Genomic DNA, 24682 nt, shown 5'->3' with positions numbered 1-24682 from the left:
ATTTCTGTTTGTTCAGATTTACCAAGTCTCCAGTGTTACTATTTTCATTGGACGGCTTCAGAGCAGAATATTTGCAGACTTGGGGTGGACTCCTACCTGTTATTAGCAAATTACGTGAGTAGTTTCTATGTCTAAGCAATATCACAATGTCTTACCTGAAAAATCCATAAATGCAGCTATGCTTACGCTTTAAAATCCTCACTCTTCTTCCATGGAAATTGGAGTTATTGCCCTAAATGACAACTGTGCACAGAGAGCTTGAGGCGTTGGAGGGTGAAAGGACAAAGAGAGAGTGGACATGAGGGAAGAGCCCTTCAGATTTTCAGTGAAAAAACTGAGTAGCCATTGCTATATTTAGGAGGCTGATGCTTTTTGCTGTGAGCTTACTTTATTTCTTCAAAACAGAAATAGGCGCACTTTTTACTCTATTCCATATTGTGTCATATTTCAGTGGAATGGCTTTAGAAAATGGAAAGTAAGGTAGAAAGCATTTCATTTAATTTGAAAAAGAAGATGGAGGAGGGAGAGATTAGGAACAGATGATATTGAAGGGCTGGTAGAATGTTGTGCTGAGTCTGAGAGAACCTTAATTTAACAAGCATTTTCAGAAAAAATGAAGGCCTCACAAGTACATATGTGGGTTTTTTTGTTTGTTGTTGTGTTGTTGTGTTGGTTTGTTTTTTTTTTTTTTTTTTTTTTTCCCTGAGGCTTTTTAGTGTCTTACTTAGCTTTGTAAATCTAAATAAATCTAGTTACTTTTCCTGTCTCTATTTTGGCTGTGGTCTGTAAAGAACCAATGGAATTTTGTGTCTGAAAAATATGACAATCTTCTTGTCATTCATAAATTACTACCTGGGATGGCTGGTTTCATTTTGACTAAAAATAAAAATGCTTGCTTTTTTGTACAGTGGTTGTTACAACTTGATCTGTTCCAGAGGACACCAAATCACAGATGTATTTGAGGCTTTAGCTTTTTTTGTGTGTGTGTTGTTCAATGTTGGAATAAAATCAGATGTTTGAAACAATTTCATTAGATGCAGTTACAAAAAACTTCAACTGAAGAAGACTTCTTGGGCATTGAGAGGAGAGATTTACTATTACAAATGGTTACATTATAGCTCTGGATGAGATACAAGATAACAGTGCCTCAAATCTTCCAGGCTGTGACATCCACTTCCACATGTAAAGTTTCTTCATTCTTTGGCTTGGATAGGCTGCAGTGCAGCTTCTTCCATTGACTTCTGTAATAAACTTATTTCTGTTTCCACTGAACAATAAATTCCGACTACCAAGAAATACAAATATCTTATCCTCATTGAAGTCCCTTTACTTCTTCAGAACCACAGAGTTTTTGGTGGTTAAAACTTGAATTTTTTAAAGTTTTCTAAAACCAGAATGGCTAATAATACATTTTTAGACACAATAAAATAAAGAATAGTCTGGGGAAAAAAATATTATTTCTTCATCATGTATATAGCTCTACATTACTCTGGGACTTTTTTTTTGTAATCTGATGGACTTTTATGAAATACTACAGGCTCTTCAGCTCTCTATTGTTACAAACCCTTGCTTTCTAGTTGTCCCCCTTCCCCCCACCCAGTAAAATGGTAAAAATAGTTTCATGAATGAAAGTGAGTGTCACTGGGATGCACATCACATGACACTCTGAGGGCCTGTAGCTTCAAATCTTCATGTGCTTCATCTCCCATGTGTCTGTAGGCACTGAAAACAGTGGATGCAATGATATTACAAAGAAGTAGTTTTATGCACAGTAAAATACTGTCACAGTAATGAAGTGTAGTCCTCTGTGACTTATAAGTAACAATAAAGGATCAATTGCTTGACTATCACTGAAAAAATTGTGCTGAATCCTTTTGAAGGTCATAGTGATCTATTTACAGGACTAGTAAAAGTTAAAGACAAAGCTTATGACTGATAACATTTACAAAGCAGTGAACAGTTATTCACAATAAATAACTTACCTGGCAGCCCACTTCTTTATTAAATTAGAACCATGCTAAATCAATGGATTTTCCTCTTTAAAATACTTCATGACATCCTGTTAGATAACAGGAATATTTTTAATTCAGCCATGTCTACAGTGCATTTCTGATATCTCCAAGGAGGCAAGTTTGTTAGAGTAGATGCACGCAAGACAGAATTTCACTTTTGGTGAGTTTTGTTATACATCCATACATACACGCATGCACTCTGCTACATGCTGAAAGGTGGACTGTTCAGCCTGGAGCTGAGGGTTCTCAGTGAACCCAGGCATAGCCATAATGTGTATGTATGGGGTTCAGAGAAGACATTTTCAAGTACTTCTATGCTGTGATATCATAATTCTAAAATAAATCTTTCTTTCATCTTCAGTTGTCTTTAACTAAGGCAACAAGACAAAAAGAAGAAAGATAACTATTATGGAAAGTCCCAGAAAAATCCCCTAGGATTTTGAATAAAACAAGGTTTAAATGTATTTTTCTCATACTTGAAAAACAAACCAAAAAAACCCCAGCCTCCCTCCACCCCCACTAAAAACTAGCATTTGTGAGAACAGCCTCAACAACAGATTTGGAAATGGTTGAAATGTGTCAAGTGTGTTGCAGTAGCGAAAAGGATACAAGAGATTATTTGTTTCTATGGAATGTAGATGGTGGGAGAGGATGTCTATGTAACTTGAAAAGATTTGTCTTGGCTTGTCTTCTTTTTATCTCAGTTAGATCTCAGTTGAAATAATCAGTTTGAGCTAATCCAAACCCCCAGTCCAATGAGTTCAAAATGCCTTAACACAATGCTTCTCATGTTATCATACCTTTCATTTCTATTTTATTTATTATATAATGATGACCCAGAGGGCCAGCAAAGACTTCCTAAAGGTGGTCTTTCTATAAGATCATTACTTTGGGCTCTTTAAGTGCCTTTTTTTTTTTTTTTTCTTTCCTTCCCCCTTCTTCTGAAAATCAGGGCCCATATGTTTTTCTGAAAATTTAGGCACCTAGCCTAAGTAAGATTTGCTTAAGTGCTTTGGCCTAGTTGACCCTTTGTCCCAGCAAATATTGCTCAATTATCTCCTTAAAAACCTGTGATTGTTTTTATCAAGGTGAAGGCAAAGACAATTTTAAGATTCATCCTAGAATAAAAGCTTACTTTTAATTAAAAAAAAAAAAAAGGCATAATAAACAATGATTTGACAGGTGATCGAGAGAGCCAGGGCACCACGCTGCCAGTGTCCGCTTCACCTCTGGAAGTGCCCTGCAGACCTTCACCTCTGTAGCTAGCTGCAGGCTTCACTTACCTTGCACCAAGGCAACTTTGGAGGGTGGTGATTCCTTTGATTATTCATTCTTATCTATGCATGCTTTTCATAAGGACTGTAGGTTTTGTTCATGTGACTGTTGAATTCAGTCATTAGAAATAGATAAAATTTGAGTTAATAGCCTTTTAGCTTGTAAATGAATGTGAGAGGAAATATGAAGTATTAGCTCCAGAATTTTGCAGAATGAAAACTTTCTGGAATTTTATTTTTTCTCTTTAAAATAGGTACATGGCTTCATAACTTAAACTTGAAAGGTTTTTTTATTACTGTAATTTTGCTGATTTTATTTCTTCCTCCCTCTAGAGAAATGTGGAACGTACACTTCCAGTATGAGACCAGTGTATCCTTCAAAGACCTTTCCCAATCATTACTCTATTGTCACAGTAAGAATTCCTCTATGTTATATGTTTCCAATAAAGAGACTGTTCATTATTAAGTTGTCTTCAAGGGGATAATATATTTTTGATGGATTATTAAAAGAATAGGATTCTCCTTCAGAATATGAAAATGTATATATTATACTCTTTACCTAATTTAAATTAACAGTCTTTATAAAACACTACAGCTAAGTGGTCAGATCTAATCTAAGGAATCTAGTTCTTCCAAGACTAGCTGCAAGAATTCCCATGTAGGTGGAAGGTCACATCACTTTACAGCTCCTCGTTTGTATAATTATTTCCACTGAACTGCAGTACTTTCTCGGAGTGAGAGCAGCCTGACTCCTTTAAACTGCCAGCCCTGTTCCAATTCTTTAAGGTAGCTTGGCATGATGCAAATAAGAGTATGAAATGAAAGATTTGAACATTGCATTGATGTTGACTCTGTGAGGGACTGTGCCTAAACCTGGGCAGGAATGTCACCAAGCAGATCTTGTGAATTTATCACCTCCTGCATATAGAAGGAGAAAGAAAAATGGAGATTTTCAACACTGAATGCAGGGTTGTAATCCAGCAGATCCTTCTTAGCTTCATCATGTCACAACTAAAATTCAATCAGATACTTAAGGATCTGCACCTTCTTTCTTATCTTCACAGTTTGTTAGGACTTTAGGTAAGTGAGGAGCACAGGTTCAGGAATGAGATGTTTAACCAGGTAATCCTCACAAATATCCATGAATGAATATGCAACTGAGAGACAATAATCATGTCCTGCATCCATGTGAGAGTACCCCTTAATACTGTGTATTATTGTGAAAAGTGGCAAGCATGGTGTTTATTGGGGTCATATTGGTGGTGGTGTTATATCCTTTAATGTAAAAAGGAACTAGTCTGCTTGAAGGCAGCCTCTTAAAACTACCTAACAGCTGGTGGCTCTGAGCACTTCTTATCCTCAGCTTGAGCTTTCACCCCTTGATGTGAAATTCTCCTTTGAAATCCCCCATTTTTGGTCATGGGATGGAGGTCCAGCATAGGTAATTGCTTTGTCATTGGTAATAAAGGTACAACAAATGCATGAACTGATAGGATGTCTTTCAGTTTGATCCTAGAGCAAGCTACTTGTCTGGTTTTTTGTTGTTGTTGTTGTTGTTGTTGTTTTGTTTGTTTGTTATTGTTGTTTGTTTTTGTTTGGTTTTTTTTAAGTTCACTGAGAAACAATTAAGAATAGGAAGGTAGGGCTTGTTGGCAATGGTATGTGATGTTGTTAAGTTTGGGTCTTGAGGTGTTAGTGGAGTAGAAGCCACATATAGATTATTCACTGGGCATATTTGTCTAATGGACATCTGTTTGTGTAGTCACAAGGTTCTTTTTCTTTATAGTGTGTATACTCTCAATTACAGGGGCTGTATCCTGAATCTCATGGTATAATTGATAACAAGATGTATGACCCCAAAAGAAATGCATCTTTCACCCTTAGAAGTGAAGAGAAGTTTAATCCACAGTGGTACCAAGGACAGCCTGTAAGTATTAATATACTACTGAAAATGTACATCAGCCTGTTGTTGTGTTACTTAGTATCACTTGGGTGCACACTGATGTTGAAAGAGTACAAGGGGTACTTCTAAGTCAGCCGCGAAGCATTACTCATCACGATTAGGAATTGTAATACTAGAACTGCAAAGTGGCAAATGAAACAAAATGTAACAGACTTTGTTAAACTTAAATGGAATTTTCCCTAAGGATAAAATTAGCTTAAAATAACTAATAGGGATTCCAAATTTTGTTCTCTTTTTAATATGAAGTGGGGTTGCAGTTAACTTCTCTGAGGAAATGGACAAACAAAAGTTAGTTTTAGTGATAATCAGTAGTAAATGATTGCACTCTGCCCAAATTACTGCTAGGTCTAAGGATGTGGTTTTAAAAGAAAATGTCTTAGTTCAATCATACAGCTATGGCAAATCTGCTGAGACTGCCATCAAAGTGAAGAAATGTGGGAAAGTTTGAGTGAGGACTAGCCTGAAGAATAGCAGGGGAACAGATGCAACTATTTGGTAATGTGGGAGGACTGACGGTGGTTGTGGTTTTTTGTGTGTGATATGTGTGTGAGGAAAGAAAACACAGGAGTAGACTTCACAGGTCACAGAGTGGTGTACGAGTCAGGCAGAGAACGCACAGAAGGCAGACAGAAATCCTGAAATCGCAAGATCAGCAGTAAGATTGGAAGAATTACCTGAAGTCTTGGTCCCGTATTTCAGACTGTGTGGGGCATAGGTCCTCAGAAGATTCCCATGTCTTCTTGCTTCACTGTTTTTGAGACGTTTCAGCCTTGTTTCTACCACTGTGTTACTGCTTCATCCATGGGAGCTATTGGTTCCTCATCCTGGCTCCCCCTGGTGTAACAGCAGAAGGGAGGCGAGTATTTGCCATGAGGAGTAGGGCTGCGAGGTATATTTGGACTGCAGAGACCAATGACTGCAAGATTGACTGTCCAGAGTGCTCCTCTTAATGTTTTTAGTTTTTGATCTTGCTGAAGGGTGTGAAGCAGGTGGAGGCAGTAGTGGATCTGGCAGTTACTCAACTAATTTGGTGACCTGCCTTAATTACGGCAATTGTATATTCCTTCTGCAGATTTGGCTAACGGCTATGTACCAAGGTCTAAAAGCGGGCACATTCTTTTGGCCTGGGTCAGATGTAGCAGTTAATGGAAGCTTTCCAAACCTGTATGAAAATTACAGTAGGTATGTAAACTCTTGTGTTTTGGGTGAATATTTTACTTTACCTGTTGTAATGCAACAGATGCCAGAGAAAGCATAATTTTTGTTCCTGCTTTTCTAAACAGTTGTACACAATATGAAAAAAAGATAAGATCCAATTTACTATGTTTCAGTATAATATAGATTTTTGTTCTAATCATGTTGTCATTCCTCAGGAAGCATTTTACAGGAAAGATGTGTAAAAAGCCAATTGAAGAGCACCTGGATTTGAAGCTTTTGTGCTTTCTTATTTATAAAAATGTTTTGTATGTGTTTTTAGAGTTACTCAATCCAAACCTCTCATGCAGTGAATGGATCGGGTCTTGATGTGATATTGTCCATAAAAACTAAAGTGTTTTGTTGTTGACTGTGGTAAATTGTTCCAGTGTAAAATTATTTTCATTGCAAATGAAGTGTGGATGCCTCATCCCTGGAAGTCTTCAAGGCCAGGTTGGATGGGGCTCTTAGCAACATGGTCAGGTTGGAAGGTGTCCCTGCCCATGGCAGGGTGGTAGAGCTAGATGATCTTTAACCCAAACCATTCTAAGATTCTATGAAGTTTTGAACTATTTCACGTTAAGGTAGTCATAGTTTAGTCAGTGATTGCTCTTTGCTGCAGTTAAACATTTTCTGCCTAATGAAAATTCTACATAAATCCGTTTATCACCGTCTCAAATATCATGCAAGAAATCAGGCTTTTCATTTCTATCTTCCTAGGATCATTTTCTCTTCCTATACCCTTCATATAGCATTAACATTCTGATTGTTGAATTACTACCTATTTTTTTTTCTCTAGGAACTTGTATATTGTTACTTGAACTATGTTGAGTAGATGGATTAGTAACTTTGCACGAATCTCATGTTGTTACAGGTCAACGTGCTTGTTGGTGGTCTACTGCAGTAATTGATATAGAGCATCTACTTTGTGACATAATATGAGAACTTGTATTCAAATTGTTTAAACAAATATTTAAAAAATTAATAATAACCAAACCCTCAAACTGTTACTTTTTCTAAACATAATACGCACATGATTTTGCACGCTGAAGCCAATTATTCTCTTTGTATAATAAACACAAGCAATACTGGGAGTTTTATTCTAATCACATTGCAATCAATGGGGACAATATTCAAGGGAGCTTTAGATCAGTCCATTAACTCCTGTGGAGTCAGAGGCAATTAGCATGGATAAACTTGCATCCTACTGAACAGCCATTAATGGCATCCAGTTGAATTCTGTTTTCTCTGCTAAAGTGCATTGATTTTTGTAATGGGTGACTGAAATTTTTTATCTCTTGAACATACATGGCTGGTTGATATTGTGTTGTTCCAATACAGCTCAATCCCCTTTGAAGAAAGGGTGATGACTGTTCTTCACTGGCTGCGGTTACCTGAAGATAAAAGGTAGGTATACAGTTGCAAGTATAAGTTCCTGTTTGAGTAGTATTACAATTAATTGCTTTGTAAATATGATTTCTGTTTTAAACAATATCTCATGTATTATTCTAGCAATAATAAAATATTGTTTAATGGAAGTCTGTTTCTATGACTGAAACCCTTTTTGTTGTTACGTTTCTCTGTTTCTCTTTAATGTGTACTTCCTCTGAATGTCAGAGTTGTTTCCAATATTTGATATCCATTGTTGAAATATAATATCATCAAACTGTCTTAACGTGTATGTAAAATATTACATTTTTGGTACTGTTTGATATAGACCACACTTTTACACTCTGTATTTAGAAGAACCAGATTCCTCAGGCCATAGATTTGGACCAGTAAGCAGCGGAGTAAGTAGTTTTATAGTTTATTGGTTTTTTTTGTTTAATATGAAGCTTTGCTCTGACTCTATAATAAACTTCCATAATTCATGATAGATTACCCAAGTTCACGTTGAGTGTGCTTATTAAAAAAAAAAAAAAGTAGACAGCCCATCCATAATTAACATTGCTACAAAGCATGTAACAGACTATTTATTAAGCACAATTTTTATTTTCTTTATTTCAATAACTTTTAAATTGCCAAAGCATGTTTGATTGTGTCTTGTATGTATTTTTATCTGCTCCTGCTAATTCATTATGTTGATTTGGGGTGAGGGAGGTCAGAAAGTTTGTGTGATTTCAATTTAGCAAGAATAAAGATTTTATAGTGGTGGTTAAGTATTCATGTTATAATTGTCATGCATTTTCCCCCAGTCTATGTGCAAAGTTGACATGACTATTGGTCTTATCTCCCTGCAATTAAATTTTATGCTTTCTTGGAAAGAGAGTCATAAAAGGCATGTTCACCCTATCACAGTCTGTGAGGTACCTAATATATAAATAAAATTGTTTAGGACTGCTTCTGTTTTCAAAAGTGCTAAATAGCTTTACATTTTAACAAACCCAGGTGAAAAATGCAGAGGAAAGAGCCCTTGGAAATTCAGGAACACTGTAAAATTCTCATGTTTTAAGTGATCAGGAAGTCTGGGCATCATAACTACGTGTTTAACCTCGGTGGTGCAGCAGTAAAAAGCTTTTACTGGTTTCTCTTGAGGTGTGAGCTGTTCCTAGTCCTGTAAGGAACTCTATAAGGTGAATGTAAGTGCTCAGGGAAGTAGCAGACAACTAATTGGAACTGCAGTATAGGAAGTGTTTGTAAATTGATTATCCTTTTCTGTGGTTAATAAGTGGATCTGTGTGTCAGGAATGTCCTGGAGAGAAAGACCATGAGGGTTGTACACAGCCTCTCCAGGAACATTCATCTTATGTATAAGATAGCTTATACAAGTAGTTCGATAAGGTAACAGAATGGATTTGAAGTTACTTTTTTTTTGTTATTTGTTTGTTTATTTAGTAACTATTCCAAAGTAGCCCCCAGTGGCTGTACCTATGCAAGTGAGCTTGAACGCCAGACCCCTGACCACAAACAGTGCTAGACTGGTAGCTTGTACTTTGGCTTTTTCAGTCCCTTTCAACTAGTTTGTTCTGAGACTAATATCCAGTCACAATGTCAAGGGCAGTTTGCTCCAGGGACTCTCCCAACAGATATTTTTGAGGAAGAGTTCTACAGGCTTTCTTTTCTCTGTTTTCCTCAGACCTCTGGTACTATCCCATCAGCACCTGCACCTTTAGGCATTCCCTGTTGTCTTTGGTTGTGCCTCTGATAATACAGCAGACATCCTTGATTTAATACTTTAAAAGCAGCCTCACTGAATATAATCTGTTGGTGTGTTGGGTCTGTGTGAGTGTGTGTCTTTTCTTTTTTTTTAGGTCTTCAACTGAAATAACATAAAAATGTGTAGCTGTGTCTTGGTACAGTGTGGGGCCCAGAAAAAAAGTGAGACTTGGAGCTGTATAGTGTAGATATAGCCAGTCTTCTGCAGAGGGAGATAGCCCTGAGCAGCACAGGTGCTGGGCAGTCTGTAGGCTCCTGGTTTTATTTAGCAGTATAGGTGTACCTGCTGAGTCCATCCTCAGTAGATGTAAAATCCATGCATCTTAAGGGAGTACAACAAAAGTAGGAAAAGGCAAAAAACAGGTGTAATGGGGTATTGAGAATGCTTTAAGTCTCCTGTCCTCACAATTCCTCCTGTTAGTGTGTGCTATATGTGCTTGAGTTGAGGGTTACCACACAATTTTAGGTCCCTTGTATCCTTCATTTACGTCTGGACTGTGTCTAGACTTGAGTGGTCTATAAGAAGAGCGCCTTATTCTTTAATAGCATATGCTGTTACAGTTTAAATTCATTCACTTTCCCTAGAAATAAATTCTGTTTTTAATTAAAGTGATTAGCACTTACTTTACATTCCTATTCTTGTCCTGCAGGTCATTGTGGCGTTACAGAGAGTGGACAACATAGTAGGGATGCTGATGGATGGTCTGAAGCAAATGAACTTGCATAAATGCCTGAACATTATTTTTATATCAGATCATGGTAAATTCAATTATTATAAAATATATCAGGATTTAGAAGAGCTGTTTTTATAAAGTAATATTCGGAGTTCATACTTGCATGTTTCTGGCAAGGTTAATGAAGCAGCTAGTGGCTAGAAATTGTTTTATATTATCAAGATGATGTAAGAGATAATCAGTGCAGGTGAGAATCAGACTATTTTATGGGAGGGAAGAAGTGGAGAACATAGGGAGGGATTAAATATTTTTCAGATTTTATTCTTAACTCGTCTTGTGATCATTACCAGCTGATAAAAAGAAATAGAATAAAAAATGTGAATTGTAAATAAATAGGTTTAATTTTATTATGTCTTTTAACTATGCTACACAGCAATATTTAGCAAATTGCTGAAGAAGTGAAAATATAGACCAAATCTTCCTTTCAGTGATTAGTTCCCTGTATACTATTAGAAGGCTGTGGATATGAATCCTTAATTTATTTCTGTAATAGCTTTTCTATGTTTCTGGAATTACTTCTGTAAAAAGTTCTGTATTTTACCGCTAATTCTTTTTCTGCTTCTTTTCCTGATGAACAAAAGATAAGCACACTTCTGTGCAGCAAAGAATTGAGTTGCAGAACTCATTGCCACCAGAAATGATCCAAGCCGAATATCTACAGAGGTTTAAAAAATAATTATAAAATTAATGAAGGGTAAACCTGTCAAGAATTATTAAAAGAAAGAGTTCAAATGCCATATGCTACTCAAATCCCTTTGGCGTCTGGAAACTGATAAGGAACTCTGGGAGGAAGATCAGTTCCTAGTTGCTGTGCTTGTTTGGTGTTTCTCTAGACATGTTGCTGAACATTATTAGGTAGGATATTGGGCTAAACTAATATTTGGTCTGACCATTACAAGTGTTCTTAGGCTCATAAGATTTCATTCCCTTCAGAGAAGAAAACTTGTCTGTTTATGGAATTGGAGCGTCTTGGCTGAGGAAATGGCTGAATGTGTGTTTCTGTATAATCTTTTGTTTTCTTCCATACATGAGTGTTGTGATCTTCTTGGGTCAGATGTCTTGGGGTTACTGATAAAAAGACCCAAGAAATTACACTTCTGACTTCTACAACTTAAGTTACAAGTCTCCTCAGCAAGGCTACTCAACATTAATACTCCCATTTTAAAATATACTTTTTCTTTTCCTTTTGCAGGTATGGAGGCAGGGAGCTGCAGAAAAACAGCATATCTGAACAGTTATCTGGACGATGTTCAAAGTTTCATACTAGTACCTGGTCCTGCAGCTCGCCTAAGACCTAATAATGTTCCAGATGAGTATTTCTCTTGTATGTAATTGCCAAACTAATTTTTGTTACTCAGTTATATGCTTTTGTACTCATGAATACAAACTTAGGATCCAAATATTCCATTGGTAAACCTGAGTGAGGGTCAACTAGGGACAACCTGGATAATAATGAAGAGCAAATACTGAGTAGTGCACCTGTGTCTTTAGATATTTGATTTTGCAGTTCTCAAAGTGTATTTTAATCCTACAGATTGCTTTTGTGGGCTGCCTCAGAGTGACCAACTGCAAATGTTCTTGCCTTGTGAATGGCATTCCTTTGAATCAGATCTTTGGTGCTCAAGCCCCCAAATCCCTCATCTATTTCTCACTAATTTCTGGATTTACCAGTGTATATATAAATTTGCTGTGTTTCTCTCTCTTGAAGAAATGTTAGATTATTACTATCTTTTACATACTATTTTATGAGTATTGTATTTCCTACTTGTTAAAGAATGGCCCAATGGCCTGACAGCAGTTGAGTAAACTGCAAACAGAGTAATAAAACCCGAACAAATAAGGTAATAAACCTGAGTAAAAAAATAAATGAATGCTTACAAAGTTTAAACTTTGATTTATTATCTAGTCTCATTTTAGGTGGACATTTAATGCCTGCAGTTTCTGGTACTTTTTTGATGTTGAATGCAGGTGTTTCCTTCATGTTTCATAGTAGTTGTTGTTTGCTCTGTGGTTTGTTTTTATTTTTTTTTTTTCCTATCTAAATTATTGTTCTCCATGCCCTTTAAAACTTGCAGGCCTCAACCTCAGTGACTTTAAGTCCTGTTTACTTCATTGTTTGATGCTATTCTAAATTGTGTTAAATGTTTCCTTGGGGAACATGAGAGTCAAGTGCAGTTCCAGGTTCTCCCTGGAGAAACAAGTTCCGAAAGAAGAAAAGCAGAGTATCTCCTACTTTTGACACGTACACAGTTTTCATGAAGTAGCATGCCTTTCTTTGTAGCACTGCATGTACAGGTGCAGGAATTATTAATGGTTCCCCTGCCAGTGTAATCCTTTACGTACTTTAGTCAAGCTTTGGGTATTGGACTCAGGGCAGAGTAACTGTGTGAAATGTAATGGGCCTGTGTTATACAAAATGTCAAACTAAATGATGTAATGGTCCCTTTTGGCTTGAGTCTAAGCATCTGAAATCTTAGCCAGCTTGCACTTGGCAATCTTTCTAGGGATGCTTGCCAGATAAAATGCCTGTCCTGATAGTTGTATTTGTTTCTTTTTCCTTGGAAGTTTATTAGCAAGCAGGAAAAAATCCAGCTTGATAAGCATAGCGTTTAGTTGCCTCTTTTGTAAAAACTTACTTCTCGGATTGTTTTTCTAACTGTGGTGATATAGTTTAAAATTTTAAAGCTGTAAATAAGTAAGCAAGGGGAGGAGAGACTGTGAACTAAAATTTCATAAAAGCAATAGCATGACAGTTTAATGATCGTTTTGCTCCTTATCGTTTTCATTCTGGAAAAACAAAACTAAGCTAATTATATTACATGATGGGAATGCTTTCGTTTTACATCTGTTTCTTTTTTTAACTTAGGTGACTAATTCTTACATATGATTCTTCCAGTTAATTATGAAGGCGTTGTCAGAAACCTCACAGTAAGTGCTGTCTTATATCTTGTTCTAGTTTAATTTCTGCTGACATTTATAGGTACTTTATAGCATCAGATGTTTGCTGGGCTACTTACATAGCATCTGGACTTTGAATCACTGGCCTTCTGTATGCTATACAGTCAACAACAACAAAAGCAGTTCCACACAGGGGAAGGGAAGGTGAAAGCTGAGCAAGGTGTCATATGGATATCTGTGGTTGTGCATTAACTAAGGTTTTGTGTTCATTTCTTTCCACTGACTCTTACCTAGTACTGGATCATGTTACTCTTGAAACTAGAGAACTTGTCTATCTGGACCATGCTGGCTAAGGGCCAAGTCAGTGCAAAGCTCAGCTCTGTTTTCTGGACAAGCATAAGATTTTCTTGCTCACACCTTTTTGATGAACAACTTTGAGAAAGGTGGTGGTTTTTTTGATCATTTCTAGCTTAAGGAATGCACTTTTGTGCTCCATACCTGGCTTTTGTTCTCATCCTTGTATCACAGTCTGTCTGCCTCTCAATTGTGCAGACACTGCTGTCAGTCAGAACTATGCTGTTTGTATAGATGACTTCACTATTCAAATATTCCAATATTACAGTAGAGGGTTTTTTTGTTGTTGGTTTGGTTTTGTTTGTTTGTTTTTCTTTAAATCATTAGTGGATCTTAGTTGGTGAGAAAAATCTATTTGTTCCCCAAGTGACCACTCTAAAAACTCTTTGAATGTCTGTTACTTTCTTTGTTACAGACCTGTAGAATTATTGCACTTGGATAATCTCCTACCATGTATCACCATGTTCATATCTCAGTGTAATTCTTTATTAATTTTAAGCAGTGCTGTTTGGGTCTGTACAATTGTAGGCTGTAAGGGGGAAAAAAAGGAGTAAGTTATGTCCATAATCCAATATAAATATTCTTTGAATAACTACTGAATGCAAACCCAGTCAGTATTTGTTATTTAAATAGTTATGAATATTTATGTCCCAGACCAGATGACTCCAAGCCTGATGGAGTCCCATTGTTCTTAGTGGAAGCTATTGCTGACCCTTTGCAATTGAAGTACTTTTTAAGAACTGTGCATGACATACGCAAAATCTTGGTGACATGTACATTTTATCTTGTAATTTAAACATTTCAGTGCATAGAACCGAATCAGCCTTTCAGAGCTTACATGAAACATCTGCTACCCAAGCGTTTCCATTATTCCTATAACGACCGGATTGAACCATTGCACTTTTACTTAGAGTCCCAGTGGCAGCTTGCTAGGTAAGTTTCAGTTTTCAGTACCTGCTTAAACAGCAAATAACTTCTTTTCTCATAGTTTTTCTCTCCCAGTTGCTTAGAGTTCAGTGGTAGCTATTGAAGCGTGGTATTCTTGTTTGTCATAGCAAAAAGACAGTGCAAAGAAACAAAATGTGCTTTTCTCTACAGTTTTTGCTGGCCTGAGGAGGTTCAGTTCTAAACCGGCTGCTATAGGTACTCTCCCTGCTGAGTATGCAGGTAGTGGCAGGTGTTGTGACACAAATTTTAGAAACTAAGGTCCCCTTTGTCAGCTACTTGAGCACATCTTGCCATGCTTTAGGAATTTCCAGTGAGTCATGAAAGCTAAGCATGCACATAACTACTCAGTTGACTCTGTCTTGTGAGCAATCCACTGGTGTACATTGAACTTACTGAGCCCACTACTGTTAATTACCTTACATGTTCTGACCAGTGAATTTAAAACTCCCAGAATAATAGCATTTGTTCTCATATTATGATTTTGAACAGCTCTGTGATACTCCAGGGCTTTCATAATCAAAGAGTTTTTCAGTCCATGTATTCAGTAAGTCCTGTTGTATAATACCATAAACATATGCAAGTCATGCAAATAGGGTTTGGGTTACTAGAACTGTACACGTTTAAATAATATGTATGGACCTGGCATATGTTGGATATTTGTTTTTATTAGACTGTAAGATGCCCAGCTGAATGCTCTAAATTAATTTGGGTTCTTATTAAAAAAAAGCCAAACAACACATCTCAAGAACCTACTTACATAGAGTACTGTAAAGTTCTATTACTCAAATGACAGTGCAGTGAGAATCTGTTGACCTGAGAACATCCTTTTTGTTCATACATCATCTGATATTTGACTTTAGCTCTGTACACTTGAGGATTGCAAAAGGACAACATTTGCAGAGAAAACTATCATTCTGATTTAAAGGCATTCTCTTCCAGAGCTTAAGACTTTCTGTTGCTTATGGACAAGCCTCTAAGAATGTCTGAATGTATTTTATGCTGATATGATTTGTGAAGTGTGAGTTATATAAACTGTGAATTTCTAATAGGAAACCACTTGAGATTAAAACCTGCATAGGTGGATTCCATGGCTCAGACAATCGCTTCCCCAGTATGCAGGTGAGACTTCTGTTAGCTTGTATTTTTAGCTCGTCCTGTTTCTGAATATTGTGTTTGCTAGGTGTTGAGATTTGTTTAAGATCTGTGACACTATTCCATCTGCAATTAGAGAAATCAAACATTTGTAGGATTGCTATTGTAACATGCTGGGTAACCCACACAGGGTGGGATTTTGTTGTAAGAGTTAGGCAAAAACCCAACAGGACTTACCCAGAGATTTCACTGTGCTGGTAAGGGTATAAAGTTTTGCTAAGTTTTGTTGCTGTAACATTAAAAGCAGGAAAACAGAAAACTTATCAAATCCTCAAATACAGGAATTGTGGATCTTAAGAGAATTCAGCTTGGAAGGGATCTTGAGAGGTCTCTAGTCCCACTTCCAACTCAAAAGAGAGTCAGCTGTGAGATCAGACCAGGTTGTTCAGGCTTTTATGCAGTTGTGTCTTCAAAACTGCTAAGGGCAGAGGCTCCACAACTTCTAACCAACCCATTCCACTGCCGGACTGTCCTCATGGTGTAAATGCCTTTATTTATAGCCAGCCAGAACCTTTCTTGTTTCAGTTTATGCCTGTTGTCTCTCTGCCTCCTGCTATGTAACACTCAAGAGCACAGTTCTTTCTCCTTGGTGACCTCATTGCAGGTTCTGGGGGACTGCTGTTAGGTCCACCTGAAACAGTCTCTTTTCCATGCTGAACAACCCCTGTTCATCCTTGCAGGGCAAGAACTTCAGCCCCCAACCTCCATGGGGTCCTTTGCTGAATTAATGATTTCTCCTTGAAGCCGTTCTTAGGTTGGAGGAGCAGCATACCAATGTGGCCTAAAGAAAAGCTGAGTAGAGAGGGACAATCCCTTCTCTCAGCCTGCTGGCTGAGCTGCTCTTTATGCACATGGGGTACTGTTGGCCACCTTTGCTGCCAGGGTGTGCTGCTGGCTCATGTTAAGCTGGCTGTCCATGGTGTCACCCAGGGCCTTGCAAGCAACGTTGTTCCTTAGCCAGCCAGCCCATGGTCTGTAAGGCTAGTTCATTCTTGGCTTTCTGGGTTGCCTACAAACAGAAGTAACAGGCTTAAACTGCAGTAAAGAAGAGTTTATTTGGTTATTAGAAAACTTCTTTTTTTTTAACCTTTAATGAATACAAAAGTTTGCCCTAGAAGTCTGTGGAGCTTCCACCACAGGAAATAGCTAATGACTGTGGTCAGACAAGTATCTCTTAGAAGCAACATAATTATTTTTGATAGTATTTTGCAAAAATTGACGAAATGATTTCCCAACTCTGTAATGTTTTGAGCTAGTCTGTTCAGGAGAGAGCATGTCAGTCGCATTTGTAATGAGGAGAATCCTGAAATTCTTCTCTTTAATAAGAAATGTGAAGGAATCATAGGGAAACATGAAATCAGATCCTTAGCTCCATCTAATTTGGGAAAGTTACTTAACCCATTGTCTGCTTTAGTTTCTGCTATCAATAAAATGAAAGGCAATTCTCTTCATTTCAAAAAGGTTTTTTTCAGGATAAAATACACTAACAGTTGTGAGGTATTTGGTACTATTACAGTGAGTATGTGCAAACACACCTATAGAGAACCATGAATGAAAAAAATTATTGAGAACGTGTTTTGTGAAAAGACCAACATAGTCCATGTAAAGCACAGATTTCTCTTAAAAACCTTGTTTTTAATGTCATGTAGAATTATGTAGTGTTCGCATCAAACTTTCTTAAAACATGTTAGCCAAAAACTGTGTTAATTTTGTATTGGTTTACCTTTCCAGGCGTACTCTTCTTCCCCAATTTGACAATAGAAAACCTGTTGATAGGGTACCTAGAAAGGTGCTACAACCAGCAAGCCACGCAATGCCAAATGCCTGCTTAGGATATTCTCTTTCTGCTACAGTTTGACTCTATACATTTTTTTTCAGTAGGTTGACTCTGTTCAAACTTTTTGCCAGATTTGGGATTGCTGGTAGCACCCCTAACTGGTTTTGTAACAGATATGATTTATCCTTTTGTGGCTAACTTCATAGCAGCATTAATTTAATGCTCTGTAATTACCTTGTTCAACAGAAAAGAAAGATAGCATATTCCTGCCTCATGTGTTTCAAATTAGACTTGTTGAGTACATAATTAGTTTACAGATTTTAGTATCAACAGTTGCAGAATGACAGCCTGTGTTATGCTTTAATCTCAGAAAAAGAAATGAAAATTGACTTTTTAGACTCTATTTTTTGCCACACAGCTATGAAATCTGAGACAATTGCTTTTTTTTGCAAAGAGCTTTGACATCTTACCCAGGAAGATGTTAAAGAGTGTGAAGCATCCGTCACTCATTCAGTATCTTGATACTACGGATGGGTGCAGTCTGTTTCACTTCATTAAAAATAAGCTGAATATCTCAGCATAAGTTTAAAAACAATTTTTTTTGGCGGCCCTTAAGTTTAAGCATTTACTGCCCTTGACTCCTTGTTCTTACTCCTGCATTACCCCCCATTCTAGGTTAGTGTAAGCTTTGCGTCGCTGCAGTGTTAAGTAGGTTGGGGAACTGAACCAGAAGAAAAAGAACAAGCAGGAAAAAAGGTGGTGCTTGGCTTGTTTTGTGTGTGTTGGGTTTCGTTTTGTTTGTTGGTTCGTTTTTTGTAGTTTTTTGTTTGTTTGTGTTTTGTGTGTGTGTGTGTTTTCTGTTTGTTTGGGTTTTTTTGGGGGTTGTTTTTTGAACTTGCTGCATTGCTGGATCAGGTTCACAGTATGGCTACACAATGGCTTGTGCAGGTAGAGCTCAGGAAGTGGTACAAGGAGAACAGCTGCAAACCAGGCATGAAAGACTATGATCGTGCCAATGCTTCAGCCATTTAAAACATTGCTACCGATGGCTGTTTTTATAGCCTTGAATCAAAAGCTTCCAAATTGTTTTCAGGGCATGAAGTGTGATGGTTATTTTGGCTCAACATTGCCATTAAATCTCTTAAGAAAATGAATTTAATTTCTTAAAAAGCAGAGAAGAGCAAGGGACTTCATAAATGGCTAACGGCAAATTTTTAAAGGCAATAATAAGACAGAATTTGGTTTCTTAAGACTCTTTTACTACTTTAAAAATTATTCTTGTACATATACTTTTTTTTTTTTTTAAGAAAAAACATGCTTTTGACTTGATCCATACTATGTTGGTAAAGATTAAATTCTTGGAAGGAAATGCCCTCTGAGTATAAAGATATTTTCCATTTCAACTTGTCTTAAATAGAGGTCCACTTTACTTTTCTCTGTAAATCCTAGGCTATCTTTATTGGCTTTGGACCAGGATTCAAGTTTCGTACTCGAGTTGATCCATTTGAAAACATTGAAGTATATAATTTAATGTGTGGTAAGTACAATTGATGGGGGTCGTTTTTGTGCAGCAAAATATAATATTTTCAGGTGTTGTAAGTATAACAGTTTAAGTGTCCTTAGAAATTTGTCCCTAAGACTTGCTGCTGATTGTCACAAATTAAAAGTGTGGGGTTTTTTTGTTTGTGTGTGTTTGTTTGGTGGTGGTTTTTTTTTTGTTGTTGTTGTTGTTTTGGTTTGTTTGTTTGTTTTCTGGTTTTGTTTTGTTTTTCTTTCCCCTGACAAAAGTCTGACTTCTAAACTAACAGCTGTTTAGGATCTACTGGTCAGGCCACATTGTATTTCTCCTTTCCACTGGTCACTCTGTGTGTTCCTCTGCCTGCTCCAGAGCTGCTGCTTTGACTCACCACAACTAAACCTGACTACTTCACAACCTCTCTACTGTCAAGAAGAAGGGATGTTTCTCTCTTGTGTCTGACTAGAGGCTTTATCAGATTAATCGCTCAGTTGACCTTATTTGGGCAGAACAATAAAGAAAAGCATAGTAATGGATATAGGTGCAGCTGCCAGGCAGCTCATTCCCGGAAAGTCTTGAGTCAGTTACCACTTCTGCTTTTCCTGCACTTGAAGAATTCCTTGTATTTTGTCATGTGGTTTCGTAGTTGTTGTTTTCATTTACCATATTTTTAATCTTAGTTACTTGACATAAATATGTTCATAATTCAGATAAGATTTAGATTTGTTTGTTTATTTACTTGATTCTTATAATAAACCTCCTCCCAGATTCATCATTGTATGTGTCACTTTTTCCATTTATGTATTGTCTCCTAATACTAGATTTGGCTGTTTCCCTGTCCATTCTCAACAGATGTCTGAAATACCAAAAAAAGAGTTTTTGGTCTTTTAATGGACTGCAACTGGCTTGTTTGTAATCCCATTGCTTTGGAGTCTCACTCTAGAGTTGTCTCTGCATTAGTCAGGTTCCCTGTTTCTCACCCCTCTGTGGTGTGACTCTAGAATTCACAGTTATTTTCAGTTCTATGTGGTCTGCTTCTGTATCTGAGGATCACAGCCTGCTCCATACACAGATATTCTTCACTTTATTTTCTGACACTGTACAGTACACTCCATTAGAGCAGTCCTTGTGGCCCTTTTTCTCTCTTTCAAACCAAATGTTTCTGTGACTCCTTGTTCCTTTATCCCTTCTTCGTTCAGTATTTAATGGTTTCTCCAGAAATCTACTCTTTCTGGTTATTTGTTGTGCTTGAGTTCTTCACCTGTTTTCCATTATTTCCTGCCTGCTTCTCTCCCTTGCCAGGACCTATACTTGCTCTAACATCTGCATCTGTGAGAGGCAAAGTGTTACCAAAGGGTTTGATCCAGAAAAGTCTTAACAGGAGCACTGCACATGTTTGAGATCAGTGGCGATGTTCAGGTATACCACATTTAAACCATGTGTTTAAATTCTTTGCTGGGATGGAGAACAGGTCATTGTCAGGACGCATGTCTCTTGCAGGCTTGTATGCTTTGTTGTCTTATGTCATGGCTGATCTTGAATCACCCTGTTGTTCCCCTGATCTGTTCTATGTATGCTGCATGGGAAGGGTAGAATCCTTACTGGTATCTCAGTGAAGCAAGTTCAGTGACCGATCAGATGTTTTAAGTGCAGTCATTGAGGTCTAGGTTTCCTCTGTCCATGGAAAGATACAGAAGAAAAGGATTGTGCAAAAGCCAGCACCATTAACTTTCAGATAGAAAATGAAGTGAGGTGAATTACTCAACCTTTTCCTTGCCCAGGGCTTGAGTCCCTTCTGGGCTGCAGAAAGGCATCTTCTTTCACTTGTTTTGGGCTCCAGCATTTGTCATGGAGGTGCCTGACTGCACCTTCTTGCAAAGTGCAGCTGGAGAAGAGATACTGTCTCCCATTTGTCCAACATCTCAGCACTTAAAGTATGGGCACCAAATATCTACAACTAACTCTCCTGTCTGAATTTGGGAATTTCATCTCCTGTTTTCCAAGGCATTCAAATTGCCAGGCTTGGAGATTTCTGGGGTGTTGTGGATTCCTGGATATTCCACTTAAAATAATAGGAACATAACATACAATTTAGCTGTTGAAGTGGGGACCTGAGTTCTGGGACTGGTTCTAATTTTTTTTTTCACTGCTTTTGTGATATACTTATTGGAGCAGGAACTGCTAGGTTTAGAAAGGTTGTTTTATTCTTCTTTCCAAAGCAAAACAGCTTTATCTTCCATGTAGGAAAGGAAGTTCAGCTCTAACTATTGTCCTCTAGGTGAGTGATCTGGACACCAAGCTTTTGGATACAAGTGTGTCTCATCACCTGCTGTGTTTTGAAAACATCTTATTTCACAGATTCAGTATGAGTTAAGTGGAAGAATGACAAACCAATGAATGTTAGCCAGGATTAAGCATGAAATGGGGCTTGATCTACTCAGTGTTTTGAAGGTGACTGAAGTGTCCCTGAGCATTGATGGTAGGCAGCTTTTAGTTGTTCAAGTTACTTTAATGGCAGATATTTAGGTGTTTCTGGAGTAGAGATGTTTTTGTGGTTAGACTGCTTTTGGAATTTTGAAGCTTAACATTTTAGACTTACGTGACAAGCAGAAATCTATGTTCTGTCTGGGTTCTTTTATGGCATTACCCTTTAGTGATGCTTATTAGCTAAAGGTTATGTATCTGATTTCCAGATGATTTAAAAAAAAAAAAAAAAAGCCCCCAAAATTATTCCCCAGAGCTCCAATGTTGCGTAGTCACTAGCGTCTGTGTTCGAGACTCCCATTTCGTCCACCACTGCAATTTTAGATGCTGTAAGTTCACGTCCCCTCAAATGTAAGCCTCTGTCATATTTTTGTGCTTGTTCTGTCTCTCTTTACAAGCAGACTAATACCATCCTGAGCCCTAGCTAAGAACATCTGTGCTTCCTTTTAAAGGGGCTACATTGCTTTCCCTTTTGGGTGTTATGAGCACCAAGGAGTGCAGCTTTATTGACTCACCCATACTTGTAATCGCAATACAAGCAGCAATGTATTACTGTCTTTCTCATCCTATTAATATCACTTAAATTCTTTCGTAGATTTACTTAATTTGAAACCAGCCCCAAACAACGGAACTCATGGACGCCTAAACCATCTTTTAAGGAACCCGGTTTACACCCCCCACCATCCCAAAGAACTCAGCCATCCTTCTGAATGCCCTGTGGTGGGACAAAGAGCCTTTTCAGTGAGCCCTGGCTGCTCCTGCAGGACAGGAGTAAGTACTGAAATGGTGAAGTTTGTGGAGGCAGACACCTGTGTTGTATTCAGAGTGGCACTCTGGATTCTCCAGTGTTTATCTTTAGCTCCTAGTTTTGCATTCCCCTATGACTGGTTTCAAAATCAAACCTTGCCTGCGGTTAGTGGGTACTAGTCTGTATTTGTATATTCATTTCTGAAGTTTGCTTATATAAAGTCATATTGAGCTATGAAGAGCCTGGAAAACACCACAGAAGCAAGCTTTGATGCAGAAAGCATTAATTTCTTGCTTGCTTTACTTAATCATATTGCAGCTTCCCTTCTATGAATGTTGTGTGCTTGGTCAGTGGTTTTCAAGGCTGTAGATTTGCTTGTGGCAAAAACAATTTGTTTCTATAAATTCTCTATAAGCTGTTTCCAGTAGATGTCAATAACTTCTGTACAGGGATAATTTGTAAGGCAGATGTTATGTTCGGTACTTTAAGTGTAGTAGTGGCTCATAATATGTTTTGTAGAACACTTAATAGAATCTCACTGGTTTTGCTTTGTGATTACAGGTCTTGCCAATAAGGGATTTTCATCAGCGTTTAAATCTCACTGAAACAGAAGGTAAGAACTTCAAATAGTAATGTAAAATTATAACAAAAATGTAAGAATTACTAAATATAAGATATTTGTCCAAACTTCTGACGAAATCTCAAGTACATCAGGTAAAAATTCTTTTAAATACTGGGATGATAGTTCTGAGGCTTTCAAATACAGTCCTGCTGAACCATTTGTTCTCAAATAAATGTGAATCCTTGTACATGTGTCTTTATGGCACATGTATTACGTGATATTTTTGAATTTTCTAGCACTGAAGTAATGAGCATTCCAGAGCGGGGAGAAAAAGCAGAGTATGGGGAAGTATCTGATAAGTAATCTCTGCAAATACGGCTGTCACGATGGCAGCATACTTTTAATGAAACATAAGGGGTATTTTATGTGGTCAAGTTGTTACATGCTTTTAAGCTGTTACTTGTTTTACTTTCTTTCCATTCTTTGGACATACATAAGCCATGTTTGAGATGCAGTTTGCAAGGCTGTAGATGTGCTCCTGACTTGTGAAACAAAAGAAACTATTTTGAGCATGAAGCAGTTAAGACAATACGTAAATCATGAAAACTAAGTAAAAATTGAATGCAGTCCTTGGTGCTAATACCTTAAAAGATCAAATCACAATGCTTAGGCTGTCAGAAGAATAAACAGGCTGATAGAAACCTTGTCTCCTGTGTTTACATGAAACTTTTTCTAATACAAGTAAATTCTGTATTTGATGACATCTCCCTATAGCTCACTGCTAAGAACTGGACTTAAATCCCCGTTACAGGCAGGATCGAGTACTTGCTGCTAATTTAAGGCTTCTCTTGGTTTGCATATTTTGTCCTGGCACAAAGAGCAGAGAGAGCTTTCTTGAATGTTTTCCACTAACGATGGGGCATCTTTTTAACATGTGTCCCAGAACACGTTTAAAATAATTATTTCAGTATTGTAACACTCGTGAGAGCAACAAAATGAAATTCAGTTAGTACAATGTGGTGCGCTTTCCCCCAAGCGTGTAAGTGGTTTCACTGAAACACTCTGCTGATGTGTAGGTGAACACCTGAGTGCCTTGCTGAACCTGGCTTTGAGGAAATATGACAAGGCCAGGTGTGTAACCTATTTTAGTTCCGTTTTGTAGAGATAGGAATTGAAGGCTTTCATCCTACATTTTTTTAAACAGTAGTATTTTGTTTTGGATTATCAAAGTAACCTGTTTTAGCACTGGTCTTAATAGCAGTAGTTTCCTTATAAATTGTATGAATTAAGCACACATTAATTAGATGTAAAAAGCATTATCACAGCTGAAAAGAATTCTTGTAATCAGCCTAGATGGTCCTTAAGGCTATTTAGAGTTTATTACTTACCTATCTCTGCATATTCTCTTGTTGATTGTCATAACTTAACAGCCTGTAGGAACAACAGAATATAAACTGCATTTTTAGTTTCATGAAAAAAATGTGAATTGTTTGCCTTTTCCCACATGGGTGAAGAAATAAATGTCATAATTTTGACGTCTTTTGTGTTGTAGAATTACTGTGGAAAAAAACTACAGCCTTTGTTGCTCAATTTCTTTGCCCATTTAATACAGTTACCTTGAAATTGTAGATCTGCATAATTCATGGATGATAGTGACCTATTTAATTCAAAATATACTTGGATGCCTTGTTTATAATTCCAGTAATGTAATGATTGAAAATATTTGCATTTTCAATAGCAAAGTAATATTTTTGTTATTTTAAAATATTTCCATGATGTGCTAGTTTTCCTCAGTTTTGATTTTACATCAGAGAATTTGAAATTTGAAAATGTTATTTTTGTTTGTTTCCAGTTGGCAAAAACTTAGCATTCAATGTTTTGATGAGATTGAAGTCTACCTTAGGGGTTAA

At 37.2% G+C, this 24682-nt stretch overlaps 1 protein-coding gene across 1 annotated transcript in view; it reads left to right on the top strand.

Annotated features, from left to right (window-relative positions):
• Positions 1-24682, top strand: part of ENPP1 (ectonucleotide pyrophosphatase/phosphodiesterase 1) — a 56675-nt gene that overhangs the window by 23937 nt on the left and 8056 nt on the right. Inside the window, exons 6-19 of the mRNA XM_065833939.2 lie at positions 17-114; positions 3620-3699; positions 5094-5213; positions 6322-6431; positions 7785-7850; positions 8161-8233; positions 10250-10358; positions 11526-11657; positions 13230-13261; positions 14391-14518; positions 15583-15652; positions 18912-18999; positions 22058-22233; positions 22772-22823. Coding sequence (XP_065690011.2) covers positions 17-114; positions 3620-3699; positions 5094-5213; positions 6322-6431; positions 7785-7850; positions 8161-8233; positions 10250-10358; positions 11526-11657; positions 13230-13261; positions 14391-14518; positions 15583-15652; positions 18912-18999; positions 22058-22233; positions 22772-22823 — 1334 coding nt within the window. The remainder of the gene's footprint in view (positions 1-16; positions 115-3619; positions 3700-5093; positions 5214-6321; positions 6432-7784; positions 7851-8160; positions 8234-10249; positions 10359-11525; positions 11658-13229; positions 13262-14390; positions 14519-15582; positions 15653-18911; positions 19000-22057; positions 22234-22771; positions 22824-24682) is intronic.

Source organism: Patagioenas fasciata, chromosome 3, assembly GCF_037038585.1.
Source record: "Patagioenas fasciata isolate bPatFas1 chromosome 3, bPatFas1.hap1, whole genome shotgun sequence".
Taxonomy (NCBI): Eukaryota; Metazoa; Chordata; class Aves; order Columbiformes; family Columbidae; genus Patagioenas; species Patagioenas fasciata.
Note: the sequence above shows the minus strand (reverse complement) of the source record. Positions and strands in the feature narration are given on the sequence as shown.